This window comes from Embiotoca jacksoni, unplaced genomic scaffold (genome assembly GCF_022577435.1).
Source record: "Embiotoca jacksoni isolate LCO1_2020_lvr unplaced genomic scaffold, fEmbJac1.0.p SCAF_4, whole genome shotgun sequence".
Lineage (NCBI taxonomy): Eukaryota > Metazoa > Chordata > Actinopteri > Embiotocidae > Embiotoca > Embiotoca jacksoni.
In genome coordinates, this window is record NW_027185392.1 from 16,936,586 (window position 1) to 16,956,153 (window position 19,568).

The 19,568-nt window shown below is 42.5% G+C and overlaps 2 protein-coding genes across 2 annotated transcripts; one reads left to right on the top strand and one right to left on the bottom strand.

The window, feature by feature from the left end:
- The first annotated feature begins 42 nt into the window (after window positions 1-42).
- LOC138209007 (guanine nucleotide-binding protein G(I)/G(S)/G(O) subunit gamma-13-like) lies at window positions 43-3,167 on the top strand. The gene is made up of 3 exons (XM_069167309.1): window positions 43-287; window positions 2,426-2,530; window positions 2,610-3,167. The coding sequence occupies exons 2-3, from the start codon at window positions 2,433-2,435 to the stop codon at window positions 2,713-2,715; spliced, it is 204 nt and encodes a 67-aa protein (XP_069023410.1). The 5' UTR covers window positions 43-287; window positions 2,426-2,432; the 3' UTR covers window positions 2,716-3,167.
- Window positions 3,093-16,846, bottom strand: chtf18 (CTF18, chromosome transmission fidelity factor 18 homolog (S. cerevisiae)). The gene is made up of 22 exons (XM_069167308.1): window positions 16,631-16,846; window positions 16,014-16,103; window positions 15,788-15,938; window positions 14,844-15,033; window positions 14,652-14,744; window positions 13,804-13,856; window positions 13,553-13,694; window positions 13,202-13,426; window positions 13,027-13,124; window positions 12,800-12,923; window positions 12,577-12,713; window positions 12,374-12,467; window positions 12,191-12,289; window positions 11,969-12,099; window positions 11,061-11,175; window positions 10,659-10,883; window positions 10,381-10,530; window positions 9,613-9,743; window positions 7,657-7,801; window positions 7,423-7,518; window positions 5,931-6,000; window positions 3,093-3,352 (listed from the first exon to the last, which is right to left on the bottom strand). Exons 1-22 carry the CDS (start codon window positions 16,716-16,718, stop codon window positions 3,231-3,233), a joined length of 2,769 nt encoding a protein of 922 aa, XP_069023409.1. The 5' UTR covers window positions 16,719-16,846; the 3' UTR covers window positions 3,093-3,230.
- Between the last annotated feature and the right edge of the window lie 2,722 nt (window positions 16,847-19,568).

Here is a 19,568-nt window from a genome sequence, read left to right on the forward strand (position 1 = left end):
CCCCCCTCACTCCCCCGCCCGCCCTGTGCGCATCCCGCATCCAGTCGCTAGCAGAGAGGAGCGCAGGGGAGTGCCTCTGCGCCGCCGACAGCCGACACAGCCTCCTCCTCCTCCTCCTCCTTCTCCTTCTCCTTCCACTGACGCCGGACTCCTCTGCCGGGTAAACGCCACCGAGTCTCCGCTCTCCACGGTTACCGACAACTCCGAAGAGCCCCCCCCGTCTGCATCCTCTGTCCAGCCGGCTGCGCACGAAATCGACCCTCGGTCCTCGTCCGGTAGGCCTGAAGGTAGGAAGCGGCTGTGTTTGTGCGGCGCTTTGACGTCTTTCTTTCCGCTTTATTGTCACGACACATCCGCGCGTGATCCGACGTTTCCATGTTGTAGGTAAACAGTGGCCACCTGTACTCCCAGTTATCCTCCTCCACAGCGACGTCCACGTGAACGGCGACTTTAAATACACAGTTTATATGAGAAGCGGTCAGAAATCCTGAGTGATGGAGACAGATGTGACCGTAAGGCGTTTAGAGGATGTTCTAATGAAATGATGAAGGGGCCTTCTTCATGGACCGGCTGGCTGCAGGAGGCAGCAGCAGCAGCAGCAGCAGCACGGATGCCGGTGGAGGAAACGAGCACCGGGCAGCCCGACCTACTTAGAGCCATTAAAACGATGAAGAGGATGAGAGATGAGGGGGAGGAGGAGGGAGACGGAGAGATACTGAACTCATCCTTGGGTAGCCTGAACTCTCAGCTGGGCCGTCTCTCCGTCTTCCTGCTGTGGCAGGGTGGGGCACACTTTACATTAAGCAGGAATAAAAGACAGCAAACACAACCCGTGTGCTCTGATGGAGGACTGCAGGTTGTCTTTTTCTTTTTTTCTTTTTTTAACTGCCAGAGATGCAAAACAAAGTATTTCCTTAAATGACCATCAGGAGCATGAAATTCGACTCCAGTATTATGATATGGTGCTACTTGACCAAACTGCTGAACGTTTTAGGTATTTGTACTTTATCTGAGTGTTTCCTTTGTACTTTGAAGCCACGACACGAATCTGACAGATACTACTTTCTCTGCAAATATAGGAAGTATACAGATATGTAAACACTTTACATATTATCATCTTTTGAAATAAGATTCAAATGGATAAACCCGACGATAATAAATCAAAATATGTTTTTTTTCCTTGGCACTCCAGGGATCAGCTATGATCTTATAAATAATCCGTATTTAACACTCCAGTTCCTCATCAACGGTTTCATGGTGCTTTTTTTTTTTCTCTTAAAGACATTTTGCTGCTCAACACATTTCTATTTTTACTTTAGTACAATTTTAAATCTCTATGAAGAGCAAGGCTGGTAATAAGCTGCGTTTTTCTAATTGTCAACAAATACCACAAAGCCGACACCAAAACGAGTCCACCAAAGTGGAGCCCGATCGAGCGTCCGTCCTTCCACCGCTGCCCGACGGCGATTAAAACTTCAATGAGGTGAACTGTTTCCGACGTGCTCGTTCATTTTGACGGACGTGGACTCTGCAGTTTATTTGGAGACACGCGCACCTTCCTGCTGCTGTCAAAACTCAACGAGGCAACGAACGCAAGTCATTCCGCTGCTCCCCGATAAAACCTTCTCTTTTTTTTTTAAGTCACATTTTGAGTAACGTATGCTTAAAAACTAGAGAGAATCTACAGTGGCCACAAAACTCGTAAAAAACACCAAAGCTGGTTTGTCCCTTCTGGGCTACTGTAGAAACACGGCAGACTCCATGAAAGAGGACCAGCGCTCTGCGTAGATATGGAGGGTTCGTTCTGAATGAACAAAAACGCAACGATTCTGAGTTTCAGGTGATTAAAACTTAATGAAAACATCTTTTTTTTTTTTTTTTTTTTAACATATTATTCATTCCTCTGCAAGCTCAGTGACGCTCTACAAAGTGGCGATCTCCGGCTTTTTATTACGGTTTTCTCCAGTATTGAATTATGAACAAATCAAACGGAGCAGTGGTTATCTGAGGGGCCGGAGATTACTTAACACGAGAGGACAACAGCAAACTGCTTCAGGCTTTTAATGCACTGATCTGCTTCTACTTCTGAGGGACTCTTAAAACGATTCCCGTAAAGCAAACGGTCACAGCTGATCTCGATCATCGCAAAAGTGCAGGTCCTTTTATGAGAGAATTTTTTTTTTTTATCAGATATCTCCTCAAGTGACAGCAGAATTACTGGACTTTATTCACACAGAGGAAAGCGCTGCAGAAAGCCTTTACAAGCAGCTGAACTTCACTCCGGAGGCGAACGGCTGCTCTGATGCAACAAAACGTGATTCATTCGGATTCGGAGGTAGTATCTGTGTGTCTGTAGTGAAGCGTGGTTTTTTTTCACTATGTTGTGTGTGTGTGTGTGTGTGTGTGTGTGTGTGTGTGTGAGCAGCAGCATCATGGAGGAGTTAGACGTCCCACAGATGAGGAGAGAGGTGGAGAGCCTTCAGTATCAGCTGGCAATCAACAGAGAGAAATCCTCCATCACCGTTACTGAGTGAGTGTTTAACACACACACACACACACACACACACACTGTTAGTCACTGGAATCTGTGCTGACTGTTTTTTTTGTAGGTTGGTGAAGTGGATTGAGGGTTGCGTTTGTGAAGATCCATTTCTGAACCCGGAGCTGATGCGAGCCAACCCCTGGGTGGAGAAGGGCAAGTGTGTGATCCTCTAATGGTCGCACACGCACGCACACACACACACACATGCACACACACGCACGCACACACACACACATGCACACACACGCACGCACACACACACACATGCACACACACACGTGCACGCACACACACACACACACACACACACACGCGCACACACACGCATGCACGCACACAATCACAGATGCATATAAACTAAAGCATCATGCACTCCTCCACAGTCTCGCTGCACTGACTCACACACACACACTCTCATTATTATTACTATGTTCATGATTATTTATTTGGAGACTCCTGAATGCTGTTACTTTATGTGAAGACTAATGTGTGTGTGAGTGTACAGCACAGAGTAGCTTTCTAGAAGTTTGATTTGACGGGACTGCTGAGCATCGTTCAACAACACCTTTTTATTGGCTCTTTACACTGTCAATCCAAATAAAGACTGTTTTGAATTTAACACAAAGTTTGTGGCTTGATTTGGAGGTTTCACACAACGCGAGTCATCGTGCGAGTGCGTGCGAGTGTGTTACAGTAGCTCTCTGACGTAGACGTTGCGTCTGACAGCGTTGGACATGCCCTCGTTGAAGCGGAACCACACGTCACTGTTGCCCACCGCCGTTCCCATCGCGAGAACCGCACACTTCACACCTGCGGGCCGAGGAAACCGGGTTTAATACATTCATTCACGAAAAGGGAAGAGGAGCAACTGGTCCGACAACTCGACAAAGATCAATCACTTCATCTAATACAACTGATGGAAAACAAAGCAAATCATTGTTTAATCAAGGGGAGAAACAAAACGATTATTTCCATAATTGATCCATTTGTCGACTGCGATTTGACTCGTACATGAAATTTCAGGCGTCATCATTTTCAAAAGGCTTATCAGCAACAGACCAAACCTTAAAGATAACCCCTTAATTATCTCACAAGTTAAACAAATATGGCAAATATTCATATTTTAGAATCTGGACCTGCAGAGTTTTTGGACATTTCAGCTTCAAATCTTAAAAAAAATTATTCCATCATCAATATCCTTGCTGATAATTCAATCAAGTTACCGTTTCAGCTCTCGTTTAATAGTTTAATGTGATAACAAACTTCTTCTCCAATGTGATTTGCAGCTTTATATCCTAATATATCCTTACATATGACATCCGTTTGGGTTTTTTACGTGTTGTTGAGACAAAAATGACAAACAGAAGACCGACTGAGAACTTTCAATGAGCCTTTTTCCTTATTTTCTGATAATCTGTCAATTTTTTTTTTTTTTTTTTTTTTTTTTTTTTTTTTTTTTTAAGCAAGTTGTGAATTGACATATCATCTCCTTTCAAATCGATATGACAAATGTATGAGCTCACTTTATTTCATTTACACATCCAGCAGGTAGGGAGCGACATTGTTCTTCATTTTGAGCAGTTTTTCTTTCCCCTGATGATTGTAACTCTCTTTTTGCTCGGTTTTTGGTCTCTACGAACTCCTGAAGGGAAAAGTCCTTGAAATGAAATCCTCTACAGTGTTCAACAAGCTAGTCTGACCGTGCTTGTCTGTTGTTGTTGTTGTTGTTGTTTTTTAGAGCTTTCTGCTGAAAACAGCAGCTTCTTGCAGCTGAAAAACAACACAGTACCGTGCAGTGAGAGTAAAACAGAACACCTGAGTTTTAAACCGGACAACTAAACAATCAAACTCGCGACGCAACTAAAACTCGGCCTACAGCGTACGACCGCGCCAACTGCTTGTGCGTCGGCGTGTGCGGTCACCGCGCCGTAGCGGATACGGACTGAAAACACGTCCGCGAGTGCATCAGGTCAAATTCGTGCAACTTCCGTCGCATCCACGTATAGATGCACTCAAATGGAAGCCCGGGTAATCGACGAGGATTTGGAGATGTGCCCGCTCACAGAGTCCTGACGTTGTTTCTGCTGTGACCTACAAACAGACGCAGCCAGATTACTCTGCTCATCATTCTCCGGGCTGTTGTTCATATTAATGGCTTCACCTTTAATTGCTACGACCACGTAGCGTTGAATATCTGACGTGGGTGTTTTTTTTTTCCTCATGTTGAAAGGAACAAGCTGCACTTTGTTTATTTAGTATACGAGAAAAACTGTTAGCGAAAGTGTAAACACTTTTTTTTTTTTTTAGAAAGTATTTACTCCAGGGGGGAGGACAAGCCATTCTTTGCTGCAGTGATGGTCGTGGGACCATTTTGAGAGAGTTGCAGATGTGTGGAAAAAAAAAAAAAAAAAAAAACTAAGAGGAAAAAACATGCAAACTTTTATTTTGAAGTCTACAAAACTTCTGCTGCTGTTTCTTTTATTTTGAAGAACATACGTTTGCCGTGCCTACAGCAGGTGAATGCTGCCGGCGTTGCCATGACGGTAACGGCCAATACTAAGCGACAGCATCACATCAGTAGTTATCTGTCATTCGTGCATTCATAAACAGGATCAGGATGAAAGAAAATGGACTTTTGGATTCAAGATAAATCTGATTTGTTATCTCATGTTACAGAGTTTGGTTTAGATTCTTGAAACCTGTTGACCATCAACAGTTTAAAGGTGTTTGAAAAGTACATATGCCTGTAGTTCAAGATAAGTCCGTCTTTTTATTTGATTGGGTTTTCTCCTTTGTTGCACTTTTCTTTATCGGCACTACTTTTCCGTGAAAGTAATTTGAATGGATAAATGTGGGTCCAGAGGGTAAACCAGCTGATAACGACTGCTCGCTTGTATACTTAAATATTTTCTGTGTGAAGGTTCAGTGCATTTCAACACAGCAGTCACGTTTTGTCTCTTGCGACACAAAGCTTCAGTGCAAACTGCAATAACCCCTCTGAAAAGTTAAACTAGGTTTCTGGAGCTACAATGAGTACAGGACATGTAAATAGAATATGAAGATAGTCTACTCCCAGGCCTGAAGATTGTTTATTGTATTGGCCCGTGTCCCAAGTACGAAAGGGTGTAGATCAGACTGTGTGTCAAGTCTTTTAGGTTTTTGACAGAACTATGACAATGCTGCTGAGGGAAAATGCAGGAGGCTTCGCTGCTGGCAATCCAGATCTGCTGCCCGCAGCCCGACACGTGAGCACTAAATTAGAAACGTTACATAACACACATCAGGTGTCAGCTCTCGGTGTGCTTGGATGCATTTTCACCCAGACAGCTCGTGATGAACAAAGGTTTGGATGAGCGAAGCTGCACTGATGTCGCAGTGTGAACAGTACCTGTTTCTGAGGTCGGCTGAGGTCTCTCAGGTTTGGGGGCAACCACTCGACCAAAGAAATCCACCTCCGGCTGTGGGACACAAACACAGAGAGACGAGGAGGCTGAAGTCAGTCGGGGAGTTTCTCAAACGCTGTCCTCGATAACAAGGTCATTATCACTGAACAATCACCTCCTCTAATTAGCCTCATTTCCCAACTTCACCGTCGGGGACTGGAACCCAGTGGCTTCTCATTATCCTCATTTCTGCCCTCTAGAGGCTCCATCACTGAACTATTACAACACCGCAGCTCACTTCTGCTGTTCATTGCACACGGGCTGCTCCTCTCTGGCTCCACCTGCAGGTATTAACGAACACATACATGTGTGGGCAGCTCGGTACCAGCAGTTCTTTTCCAGTGCTTTTAACCACTCTACTCTGCGCCCCAACCACAGTGGAGCCTCCAGCAGTGAGTCAGTTACTGTTGCTGAATTATCTTTCGGTGGGAACCTGTCTGGCTCTCTGGTTGTAGCACAGTCTGCAGGATTGAATGTTTCTTCTTTTAGGTCTTTATAAGCAGAGCAGGTATTTCTGCAACTATGTGCACCTCACTGATCCATCCAGCATGCATTTAACATCAGCCATCCTTCATGAATCACATGAGAACAACAAAACTACATGGCTGCAGCTTAGCTCTGGTCTGGTTCGTATTTACATTGAATTTCTGCAAAGAAACCCAGACTGTAAAACATGAAGTCAGACAGGCTGATAATGGTGATGTCATCCTGCATCATCAGGATCAAATCAAACTCTGGTGACTAACAGCAGGTCAGTCGACTATTAAATGCTTTCTGTGAGAATATTTATGCTCTCCGAGAACTCAAAGGAAAAACTGATAGTGAGCATCCTTAGCTGGTTATTACTGTGGGCTGCAAATGTGAATGAATAATGTCAAACAGCTCCAGAGAGAATGAAAATGTGGCATCTTGTAAGGAAATATTCTGGGATGGTAACTGTGGGATCGTTCTGTCTTTCTCGTGGACTTGATGAAGTGACACAGAGGTCACAAACACAACGCTGGATTTTGACAGCGATTCATCAGGATAAATGAAGTCCACACTCACGTGCACATGTTTGATAACCATTATCACCAAATGATTTACATTAACATTGTCTTATCAATTTTGATTATAAAATCCACATTTGTTGAATAACGGATGGATTTATTAGTAGTTTCAAGCTGAAATCACAGATCTACTATTACAGTTCTGTGTTTTTTCCAGTTACTTTATACCATAAATAAACCACTCCAGAGTCCACTTTGAACCAGACCAAGATTTTTCAAACAGTCCCAGTTCAGTTCTTTTGGTCCACCAGGGTTCAACTGTCAGCTTACTAAACCAGGCCAAACACACCGCAGTAATGGAGCCGAGCTGGCTTTAAAGAAAACTGAACTGTTCAGATATGAAAACATCCTGAGTGACAAAAACCCATCTGTGTGTTAAGAGTCTCACCCTGGTCTCCACCGTGGTCTGTTTCACGATGTTCTCCAGCCTCTGCTGATGGTTCCTGGTCGGCTTAGGAGCAGCGCTCTTTTTTTCTTCCTTTTTCTGCGTCACACAGACACAGCAGATTATAAATACATTAGGTTATTAACACACACACACGGTGACCTGATTGTCAACTGTGCTGTGCTGTATTAAACAAGCCAACAGTCTGCTGGCTCAAACAGGTTTTCGATGTCTCACCACTACGGGGTTTCGCTGCAGCAGCACTTGCTCGGCCCTCCTCATCCTCTCTTGTTCCATCTCCCGGCTGATGGTTTGTTTGGCCTGATACGTCAACTGGCGGCGCGGAGGCAGGCCTGCAAACCTCACCACCTCCTCAATACGCCTGCAAACACGCGCACAGTAAACAGCTCAACACTCACGTGGTTTAAACAAAGACACGTTAAACACACTCATAACGTGTAATGCACTTGACACCGAGGGCGGACCTTGTTAGATGGCAAACAAAATAAGGGAAAGCTTCCAATTTTGGTGCCACAGTTTGTTTTTTTTCCAAAATAAAACCCTGAATTTGTCATTCTATAAAACCTTAATCCTCTTAGTGCTGATCTCCAACTCCATCCAACACACACAAACCCACGTTAATAAACTCCCACTCAATGCCTGATGAACCAACATCAATAAAATCAAAACAGTTGCATGGTTATGTGGGCTATTTATTGCACATTATCACTATAATATATGATATCTGTGGAAACACTGCAACGTTATAGCAAACTATAAAGAAAAATATACTTGGTTTAAATTCCCTTTAACATGATGGATTGTAATCTATGCAGCTGATATGAAGGAGTATGAAATCTGGTTAAGACATCTACAGCATCTGATCAGGTGGAGCTGAAAACACAGACAGACTTATCATCTATGACATCCGAATGTACCGTGTGTTTCATATTGTTAGAAACTTCAGGTAAAATCAAGTTACATCGGTTTAACTTTACATTATGTACTTTTAGCTGTCGTACTTTTAAATACATTTCCAGCCTACTCACATTCATCAGAATAATAAATAAAATCTACTGCACATACAGAAGTGACTGCATTCACACATTGATCATCCACAGAGCGCTGCGATTATTGCAACAGACCACAGATTGAAGTACAGTACGAGCAGAAAGCAGATCGAGGCTTTAAACGTCTGTAATGAGTGACTTTGCCTCATCTTTTCTGCTACTTTTCTTTGCAAGTTTTTCTCATTTCTCAAAGCCTCCAAAACCAGGCTGATGTCAATAATTATCCCAGAATCTGACTAATCAACAGCTGTGTCCAAAAATAAAAGCAGTCCAATCAAATAACCCCACTGGGACCAGGCGTCTCGGGCTGTCTGTGATGTTGAATATTTATATCCAGACGTGTGTCTTTATCCGTGGGGTATCAGAGGGTGGTGTTGTGGTGTGCTAGAGAAGGCAGGTACAGAAAGATGTAGAGCAGCAGAAGCAGCAGCAGCGCCAGCACCAGAGGCAGGCACCAGTTGCTGGTGAACAGCACTTGGTCACAGCGAGCCTGTAGGAAGGAACCGTCCTCGGTGTCCGGTTGGTTCGCGGCCTGGGACAGCATGGCTCACAAAAACAGGCTGCTTATCTAACAATACCCGTCTATGGAGTCCAAAAAATTAGGGGCGACAGTCGACAAAGGTCTTTGAAGTTAAAGCGTAGTCCAGATTTGAACCAAAATATGAGTTTTCTTCTTTTATTCAGGCAGCCTTCTGCTGCTTTATATTATTCCCTCCGACTGTTACTCCTCTAATCATTCAAACTTCACCTTGCTGTCCTTTCATCTGTTTGTCCAGTCACCTCTACTCTGCTTTGACACTGCAACCATCAAACACACACACACACACACACACACACACACACACACACACACACACACACACACACACACACACACTCACACCAGGTGTTCAGGGGATTATTGTCTTAGCCTTCATGCAGAGAACCACAGTGTGGACAAGAGCAGTGACCTTCAACACCCCACAAAAACACATCTGCTCTGCGTGTGTCCACATACACTCTACAGGGGGCTGAAGGTGAAGGTGTGTGTGTGTGTGTGTGTGGTGTGTGTGTGTGTGTGTGTGTGTGTGTGTGTGTGTGTGTGTGTGTGTGTGTGTGTGTGTGTGTGTGTGTGTGTACTCACGGCTCCAGTACATATGTGTACTGTCCTTCAGGTGTGCGGTCCTGCCTGTACGAGAGGTTGTAGGCCAGCATGGTGTCGATCAGTTCACGCATCTGCTCCTTCTCTCTGCTGCTGAACAGCTGTGGATTCACCTGCAAGAAATACAACAGATCTGAGCAACAAGCACTGAAATGTTTACTGTGACATTTATTTTTCTTCCGCTATTTATTTTTATGAACACCCAAATCTATCAAACTTGTCAGCCAAGTCTCAGAGCGCTCCACGCTTTAGTACAATGATTTTTAGCTATTTTGGCTTCATCAGTTTAGTGGACACCCACCCATGCATGCAACAGGGATTCACCAAAAGAAAAAAGTCCACATGTCCATTTGAGCTGATAATGAAACCTCAGAGCCTTTAGTGTGACAACTGAACAGCTTCCAAAGCACTAAAACTATCTGTACACATTCAGTTTCCAGTTTAACGGGTACACCCGGCTAAAACGAATGTAGTCTAAGACAGCAGCGCTACAATAAATCCTCACTTAATGACGATTACAATGTTCAGTTTTTACTGAAACTGCTTCAGAAAGACATTGACTGAACTTTCGGGTCATTTTGCAGGATGCAGTTTGAGCTGCTGTGGAACTATAAGGAGGTCTTTCTGTCTTTCGTGTGCGTTTTCTCGCAGGATTGTAGGTGTTAAATAGACGCAGCGGTGCAACTGAGACTCCAGGTGCTACATTTACAAACAGACATGCCCACATGTAGCACATGTGCTTTTACATACAGGCCGCAGTTTGGGACAGATGATGTCGAGAAGCAGGGTGAGAACATCAAGGGACAGGCTGAGCTGGCTGATCCTCGTCCTGACGCTCGCTGGGATGTCAGCCAACATGGTGGATAAAGCGTTCCTGCTGCTGAGGAGACGGGAGGAGGCCTGGAGAGGACAAAACAGCGGCACAGTGACGATCCCTTTTCTTTCATATGGCTCCATATTTTCTTTGTCCATATTCAGTGTGAAACTCTTTGTACGGCTCCATATGGGTGTGTGCAGAGGATCGGTACCTCGTGCTGGCTGTGGGGGTAGCTGATGCGAGGCACGTGGGTGTGAGCAAACAGGAAGTGAAACGTGACGGACAGGAAGGGCAGGTACTTCATCAGGGTAAAGTTCTGCCCGTGCAGAATCACTTGGTTCAGCCTGTCTGAGAACGACAGCCAATCGAGAGCCTCGCACACAATCAGCAGGTTGGGATCCCTCACACGCATGGACAGGTAATTATCATACAGACCCTGAAGAAAAGAGACGCAGCTCATCATAACGGAGTCTTTTACAAAACATGAATGTAGCCGTTTCAGTATTTGACTCGTTTTTGATGATAGTAAAGCACGGGACTGTGGTTTACCTGAGCAGAGCTCATAGAAAAATGTTGTGGTAAAGTAAGGTACATGGGCAGTTTATTTTATTACCTGAGAAACTTTTTCATACTCTCCACTCGATAAAGCCAGATGTAGAATGTGCTGGAACCTCTGAGCTCCACCTCCTGAACCCGGAGCCTCCTCAAACCCCTGACCGATACGTTTCCTGAAAAACAAACCAGGACGTTTACTCAGCATCCAGTTAGTGACGACCAGCAAGACAGATAAGGCAGTCAGGCTGCAGATAATGTCCTCTTTGATTTGAAATTGCAAAAAACATTTTAATTTGCCACATATTGCCCTTTACAAACCTGCTATACCTTCTTAAAAACTAAAAGTCTTTCACAGACAACAGAAAGGACCCTGTGACTTCTGAAAACTGAAAAGACTCTTCTAAGCTGTTTTCTTGTTTTGACCAGATTACAATTACGAGTTATTTAAAAAGCCTGTATATTTATTGATATTTGTAAAATTTTTGTCCTTACATTTCAACAATGAACTGCAATAATATCCCTAAATGTAACTCAAAAACACAGCAGCAAAAAGGATGGATGAAAGAAAGAAATAACTAATCAAAAATGTACTCATGATCCACATATTTTTTTTTTCATACGATGTGAGTTCTGGAACAATTACTAGTTATTAATCAAACAGTCTTTGCTAAATTCACATACAAAACATATTGTTTCTTATTTATAACTTCGTTAACAAGGTCCTATTGATGTTTAAAACCATCTGTTTTTCAGGAAAAACTTAAATCAATGCTTCTTTAAAAGCTTCAAGACCTGCAGATACGTCTGTCCACAGAAAAATGCAAACATGGATCCCACTGAACTGCATTGTAGCACGAACAGCATGAAAACCTCTTGAGCTTTTTTGAAAAGGTAAAAAAAAAACATTTACAGTTTAATGAGACAAGGAAAATTGGCAGGACAGAAACAACGGGGGACATAATGCACCGTTTTGTACGAGGTAACTGGAAGATCTCCTGCCACAGATGGAACAAGCCTTTGTTCTGGTCCTTCTGCCCCACAGAGATGCACTGAATCGTCTTGGCGTCCAGCTGCTTGTGGCCACGACTGTGAAGGAACTGCACAGACGAAAAAAAAACATACCCGTGTTGTGACCTACTGAACTGCTCACGCAACAGACAGAAGCTCCTTCAGAGCGCTGCCACACACCTGTAGTGTGTTTATGCACGACCGGATGTCGTTGTCCGTCTTCTCGCACAGTGACATCAGCGCGCCCGAGTCTGCCTTCAGACCCTGCTGGAGCGAGATCTGCACACAAAACCTCACTTTAAACTGGGATATGTTTGGAAATGAATGTGCACTTCCTGTGAATATGGCCGTGTGTGTGCTGACCTCTGCCAGTCTCTGCGTGAGGCGGGAAGGCTGCGTTTGTGGGAAAGTCAGAAGGAAGGCCTGCTGCCTGAGAGGTCTGAGAGCTGCAACATAACTAAAAGAAAAGAGAGCTCATCAGAGAAAAGCTGTAAATAAAAACACAAAGGAAACATAATTGACATATTTAACGACAATGTACAATTCCCATGTCGATGCTCTCTTACAGGTCGTTACAGATGCAGATGATTGGTCGAAGCAGGATGGACTCCTTCTTCTTTTTCTTCTTGCCAGTCTCTGTCGCGGTTTCCCCGCCGTGTCCGTCTTTCCTGTTCAGAACTGCCAGCAGTATGTTGATGGCGGTCTGCAGAGCAACAGAAAACACTTCAACTACCCGACTTACTAAGTTATTCAGCGGCTCTTCACTGATTTAAAACGTCCAGGACGTACCGCGGGCGCGCCGTCGATCTCATCGATAATAAGGCAGTTGGGCCTCTCATTGGCTCCTAAAACAGACTTCATCTGCGTGGCCGTGTCGATGCGTTTCTGGAACACGTCTGCGCTGCGATCGTCACTGCAGAAACAGCAACAGTACCGCTGAGGTCACATCAGGACGGCTGCAGTAAATTTCATTTTTATGCTTTGCTGCTATATTGTTTGGATGTATTTTGTCTAACCTGGCATTGATTTCCACCACGTTGTACCCAGCATGCTTTGCTATGACATGAGCCAGAGTGGTTTTCCCCAAACCTGGAGGACCAGACAGCAAAGCCACCTAGAGATAAACAAAACCAATTATATCTTGTAACAACTAGAAGTCTATAAACCGACATGACAGTGCAGCTGCTCCACCTTGAATTTGGGTCGTTTGTACTGGTCCAGCTCGGCCTCCAGGAGCTCCTCGGTCAACTCTATCTTGGTCTTGAAGCGATTTTGATTCTGATTTCCTTGATTGGGTTTGAATGAGTTTTGGTTGAGAGCCTGTCTGTCGGGTCGAGGGGGGCGGGACATCCTCTCTCTCCCGAACACCACAGTGTCCCACAGCTTCAACCACTTGAGCAGACAGCGGTTGGTAAACTGCAATAAAAAAAAAGTCGAACACGACAGGCAGTGTTTACAGAAGCCTTTGATTCATCCATGAGAGGCAGGATTCATCGATTCATAAAGCCTTGAAGTCAAACAGAAACCCTTCGCATCACTTACGTCATCGCTCAGCAGCTCTGTGTAGTGGCGGGGAGAAAATCTGTCCACCCACAGTTGAGACGTTCGGCCCTCTGTGTCTTCAGGATCCTCGGTCTCTTCATCTTCTGTGTTTTCAGGCTCAACAAACACATCGTTCGCACTGCTGGAAGGCAACACAAATCCACAGTCCGGTAAAACCTCCTGGTACTGCATGGAATCACGTCATCAGTGTGTTTGTGCGTCTGTTAGAGAGACAGGTAGTGCTGAGTTACCTGGCCAGCAGCTCAGTGAGACGCTGTGATTCCTCCACAACCTGCTGGTGTCGCTGCACGATTTCAAAGAGAGACAAAACATTCAAGTGGATTTACAATCTTGAAAGTCTCAGAGTTCATTCCTCTTTTATGTTCTGCAATTACTTTACAAATCATTTTTTACAACACAGGACATCTGAAATAGAACTAAACAAATAAATAAATAAAGTAAATTACCGTGTATACACTCTGCTGCTTTGGTATATTTTACTTTGGTGCTGAAGTCAATACATATTATCATCAGTTATCAAATAAATGACAAACATAAATGATAATTTGTAGTTATAGGCGTCATATGAACAAATCAAATATTTGCAAGTTTGCTCATTACAAGATCTGGAGGCCAAACAACGAATAGAGTATCTTAACCAGCTCTCTTTGGGTGTCGGGTTTTCCTGTGTAATAAAGCTGTTTCCCTTTTAGATGTGAACTGATGCTGCACGGCTAAACTGTTATAGAGCGAGTCAACTTACAAACGGAACAAAACCTGCTAAACGGCACGACTGACCAACCAGATCACTGAATATACTGATTTTTAAAAACAAAGAACTTCTAACGAATATATAATGATAGTTTTGTGAACGTATTGTTTCCATTTCATCCAGTGGAATATTACTTTTAGCTGCCCCTATAATCAAATCTACCTGTAGCAGACATATAAAAGTGGCTGTTTTTCCAGCTACATACAGTTGATTCTTTATTCGGAAGTGGTTTCTCCTATTCATTGTATTTGGTTAATCGCAAATAAATGTTTGGCTTCGGGGATTCACGTTAACAGTGTGGTGCAGAGCCGGCGACGAGCCACTCACCTTCTCTGCTTCTTGTTCTCTCAGCACCCCTATCGGCACTGCCAGCAGCCCCAGTGCACCCTGGGAGTTTGGTACCATCCTGCAGTCTGCTACCTGCAGAGACACACGAGAAGGCAGAGCGATACAGAGGTGTCACCCAAACCGATAGAGTACATTCAGCGTCACAGATGAAAGACTGCGGGAGGGTTTAACCTTTGTCGCTGTGTCGTCTTCCTGTCTGAGGTAGACCCGACTCCCCGATGAGTCTGTCACACTGATGTAGTCTCCCTCTAAAGGAGGCCGCTTCAGCACACACAGGCTCGCTGGCGCCGCGGTGGGAGGTCGCTTCGGGGTCTCTGGGATCTCAGCGAAGCCACTGATATCCAACACGGCAAGAGTCGGCCTACAGCACACGTCGTAAGATTAAGTCTAGAAAACTGTCTAAATAACAGAATCAGCGTTCAACAATGATAAACGGCCATCACAAGTTACATTTGATCCATGTTATGTCTTTAAATTTGGACTTTTTTTTCTAAACAACCATCAAGAATTCCAGTGATATTCAAACTACATTCATATGTGACAGAAAAACAGCAAATTCTCAGATATGACGGATTGTACCGAGCAAATGTTTCGTATCTTTACTTGATGAATTCAAAATTGTCACAAATTGTTTCTCTGTCAATCCAAAAATATCATCTAACTGTACCATTTCAGTATCAAAACAGAGTGCCTGAAATCACTACAATGCAAACGATAAAAGTACAGAAAAAGACGTACGGGCTCCACAAGTGGCGTGTCACCCCTCCTCCTCCTGTGTGGCTTCACAAACACACACAGCCATAAATCATTCTGGTGATTTATTATTCTTGAATATATTTTGTGGGACTTGACAATAATTTCTTTTGCATTCAAATGTTTTCCACTTCCTTATTTTGTGAAAGATATGCACTTTTTGGAGCCTCCTTTTACTCTGCTTATCGGTGAGGTTTTGAATCAACAGTCACTGTGTGCACAGACATGCAACAGCTATAAAAACAAAGTTATTGTTTTTTTGTGTACAAATATGCCCTATTAAATTAACCATTTCCCCAGTCAACAAAATCTGCGCTTCTCACTGAACTGTAGCTGAGTTTTTCACCATGTGTCTCTCCTACCTGAAGCTTTGAGGGAGCTCATAGTGCTCTGGAGAGGACGGTGGTGTGACGTCACCTCTCTGCGACGGGACTCTGCTCTCTTGAGTTTGTGATGCATTGAAAAGTCGCTTGACCACTCCAGTATCGTGCTTCTGTCGCTTTGCCTTTGGAGCTGAAAGGAACAGTTTGGATTTGAGGCACAAAGTTGCGACAATTAAACACAACAAGGACTTCGGGGTGAACTCACTGACGGGCCGATCTTCCAGCAGGTGCTTTACGTCGGAGATGTCGTCTCCTGGACCCCGATTCTGACATTTCCCCGGCTTGGAAGTTTCTTCTGAGATTTTCAAGCACACACACACACGCACACGCGCACACACACAGTCATGTTTTCATCACTTGAGAGGACATTTTATTGACTTACATTCATTTCCTGGAGACTTATCCTAAATTGTAACTAGAGCTTGACTGATACTGGATTTTTGGGCCTGATGCAGATATTGATATTAAGAAGTACCAAAATTCCAATATCGACATATTGACCGAAATGTGTTTATTAAACACTTTAGTCTTCATAATAAAACTTCATTAGTCAATTAATCAATTTGTCAACTGATTCATCAACTCTATCAATAATCATAATCAATATTTCAATTGTTCAATGAAATAATCAACAGAATAATCTTTGAGGAAAATACCTATCATTTGCTGCCCAATTTGGATTTGTAGTACAATGCAGAAGATTTAGGCGCTTTAAATGTTTTAGATATCCTGCACTGACTCTGGCTCACTTTAGTAACTGGACACAAAGCTTTTGATACGCAGTCTTAAAGTACAAACACACACACGTACGTTTTTCCTTACCCTCCATCTGAGCCAGCACCTCCAGCTCGTCGGCGAACTGGTCCTCGAAGTCGTCCTGCACCTCGAAAAGTTCGTCATATTCGTCCATTTCGCCACATACGGGTCCACGACAGAACCAGACACACGGCCGCTACTTTATCTGACGACAAACACACACACACACACACACACACAAAAACCCCGCTGTTTTTAGGAATATTTTCTTCTCGGTTTCAGCGACAACCTCTGACAGGCGATTTCCCGGCAATTTTTTGTTGTGAAGTACTACATCCGGGTAACGCGAGTCCTCCGCCTTCTGATTGACTAGTGGAACTCTTCCTCCTGTCCCATAATGCACCACGCAGCTAAGTAGCTGAATAATATGGGGAATATTTTTTTAAAATAATATAATTAAAGGAGCTTTGAACTGCAAACAACACTACAACTGTTCAAGCAAATGTATTGTTGTTTTAAATAGGTTAGCTTTGTGGTTGCTATAAACTTTGTTTATTCCGCTTTGACCAGAGGGTGGCGCTGTCCGAGGACGAGGGAGCCTAACTTTATCTGTCAGCGTCTGTTAATGGTTTCGTATATTATTATCAAAATTGATTCGTGTAAATCCCTTTGAAAATGTCTTTTGTTTGTTTTGCTTTGCAGTTGACCGCCAATGATGTTCGTCACTGGGCTCATACAGTTTATATTTGAGATATTACAATACACATTAGTGTAAACTAAAAGTAAAATGCTCCATTGGTGGTGCCAGATGGATCCTTAACAGATCAGTCTGCACAGAGTGTGCCCGAACAGCATCATCTGTGTCTCTGCCTTTGAGCTCAAAGGGAAATGTGTTAAACCTTTTAATATTGATAACCAAGTTGTGATTGTGAGCCTTCTGCTGATTATTTATTCTGAAGCGCAGATAAAGCTGGTAGCTCTGAATAAATGTCAAGTATTTAATGTTTTGGTCAAATATCAGCAGCTTCCTAAATGAGCAATTTTGATATTGCTCTCTATTTGAAGAAATGTTTGTACACTGAGCTTTAAAAATATTTCTAAAGTCATCTTCATATATAAATCTCAGATAAATCATAAATTTTCACTGACATCTAAACATCCATACTCTTTTATCATGTTCACAAAGAGACTCTCGGGCACAGTTACGTATAATTCTTTTCTCTCTGATTACATGATAGCTCTAATAAATAACCTAGTTTTTTTTTTTTTTATCTATTCATTTATATTGGATACTTCCCCTGTATTGATTTTACTATGGAGTAAAATTAGCAATGTTAAAATCTTTGGCATGACAGACTTTATTTAGTTATTATCCAAGTTATTAAACAACAATTTCACATTAAAATTCTTCTAAATGCTAAACATATATTGCATCTCTTTGTGTTATAAGCCTACATATTTTTTCTGTATCTATTTTCTTCCACAAAACCTTTTATTCATAGTTCATGGTGTGCATATATGCAGGGCTATTATTTTTACATTTAGTGAATGCAGTTGTGTGACGTCAAAGCTCCTTCAAAAGCCAAATATGATACTGACATCATTGTGATGTGGAAACTTGAAGCATTTGTTAGTCATATACTGAGAATTAACTTTTTAGTGATATTTCTTGAGACGTGTCTGATGGTCTTTTACATTTTGGTGTGTGTGTGTGTGTGTGTGTGTGTGTGTGTGTGTGTGTGTGAGAGAGAGAGAGATTAATGATAATGTGTGTGACGTCAGGGTGGCTTCATCACCACCATCTGCTCCTTATAGCAGACAAACACTGGCCAGCAGTTTGTGTGTGACACTGAGTTAATTTCACATCAGGGGACAGGAAAGCAAACTTACTCAGCTCTCTTTGCCTCCTCCACTTGGACTTGTCGTTCTCTCATGAAAAATGTACAGATATGCTCAGAGTGAAGGAACATGTTTTCATTTTTAGTTTCAAGTCCATCGCTTCAAAAAAATTTAGTATACTGTTAAAATGAACGAGTGTAGTACAGTGTGTCTTGCATTCATGGAAATAAATGTTCTCTAATAAATGTCTTCTCAATTATGAGTACATTGAATTATATCATAATGTGCAGTATGTCATGGTGATTTTAAAATCACATGAATAAATGATGGATATTAATATGATTTTTTTTTTTAGTAAAGGAACAAACGTCTATCATTAAATAGAAAGAATTACTCAAATAAAAAAAATTACATGAGAAAAAATGAAGCTTTTTAAAACTGCGAAAGAAAATCCATCTTAAAATATTAATATATTAAGATTTATATGCATTCAAATAGGAATAGAAAATATTTTTTACAAAAAATACAATGTTAAGAATTCATTTTTTCAACATGGCTTTTCCAATATATTTTTGAACAGAATATAAACAGCACAGTATAGAAATCAATATAGTCCTTACTGTCCTCACTTTCATTTCTTGCCTGTTACACACTACAAATAATTGATAAAAAAGAAAGAAAAAAAACTTGTGACAACACATACAAAATATAGAAATTAAAAGACAACTAAATAAATAACAACAGCCCTTATAAATCATACTATTATATTTGTAAGCAAGCCTCCAGTTCTTAGAAATATTCCCAACATTACCCTGCTGCTGTTATAAATGATAATTATTGCTGTATTTCTTCATGAACACAGTTAAAATGTGTGTTATTATTTATCATAGACATCAATATTGGATCATAACTTTTCTTACACTTGACAGAAATAATAATTTTTTGCACGTATCATACCCTAAAAATCATTACAGTCAAGCCATAAACAGCTCAGGAACTGTTCCTCACACACTTACACGGACCCTACTTAGCACTTAACAGAAGATGTTTGTGTGTTTAACCGCTAATGATTAGAAACTTGTCATTGCCGATGATTGACCATGTGTGTGTGCGTGTGTGTGTGTGTGTGCATGTGTGTGTGTGTGTGTGTGTGGACTCTGGTCCA

What these genes read in the sequence shown, in the direction of transcription:
- chtf18 (XM_069167308.1), bottom strand. Translation starts at nt 16,718, where the DNA reads ATGGACGAATATGACGAACTTTTCGAGGTGCAGGACGACTTCGAGGAC. An exon ending in GAGCTCCCTCAAAGCTTCAG is followed by an intron (nt 15,034 to 15,787) that starts GTAGGAGAGACA and finishes CGTGTGCTGTAG; the next exon opens with GCCGACTCTTGCCGTGTTGG. An exon ending in TCACGCAGAGACTGGCAGAG is followed by an intron (nt 12,290 to 12,373) that starts GTCAGCACACAC and finishes TTTTGTGTGCAG; the next exon opens with ATCTCGCTCCAGCAGGGTCT.
- LOC138209007 (XM_069167309.1), top strand. Translation starts at nt 2,433, where the DNA reads ATGGAGGAGTTAGACGTCCCACAGATGAGGAGAGAGGTGGAGAGCCTT. An exon ending in TCCTCCATCACCGTTACTGA is followed by an intron (nt 2,531 to 2,609) that starts GTGAGTGTTTAA and finishes TTTTTTTTGTAG; the next exon opens with GTTGGTGAAGTGGATTGAGG.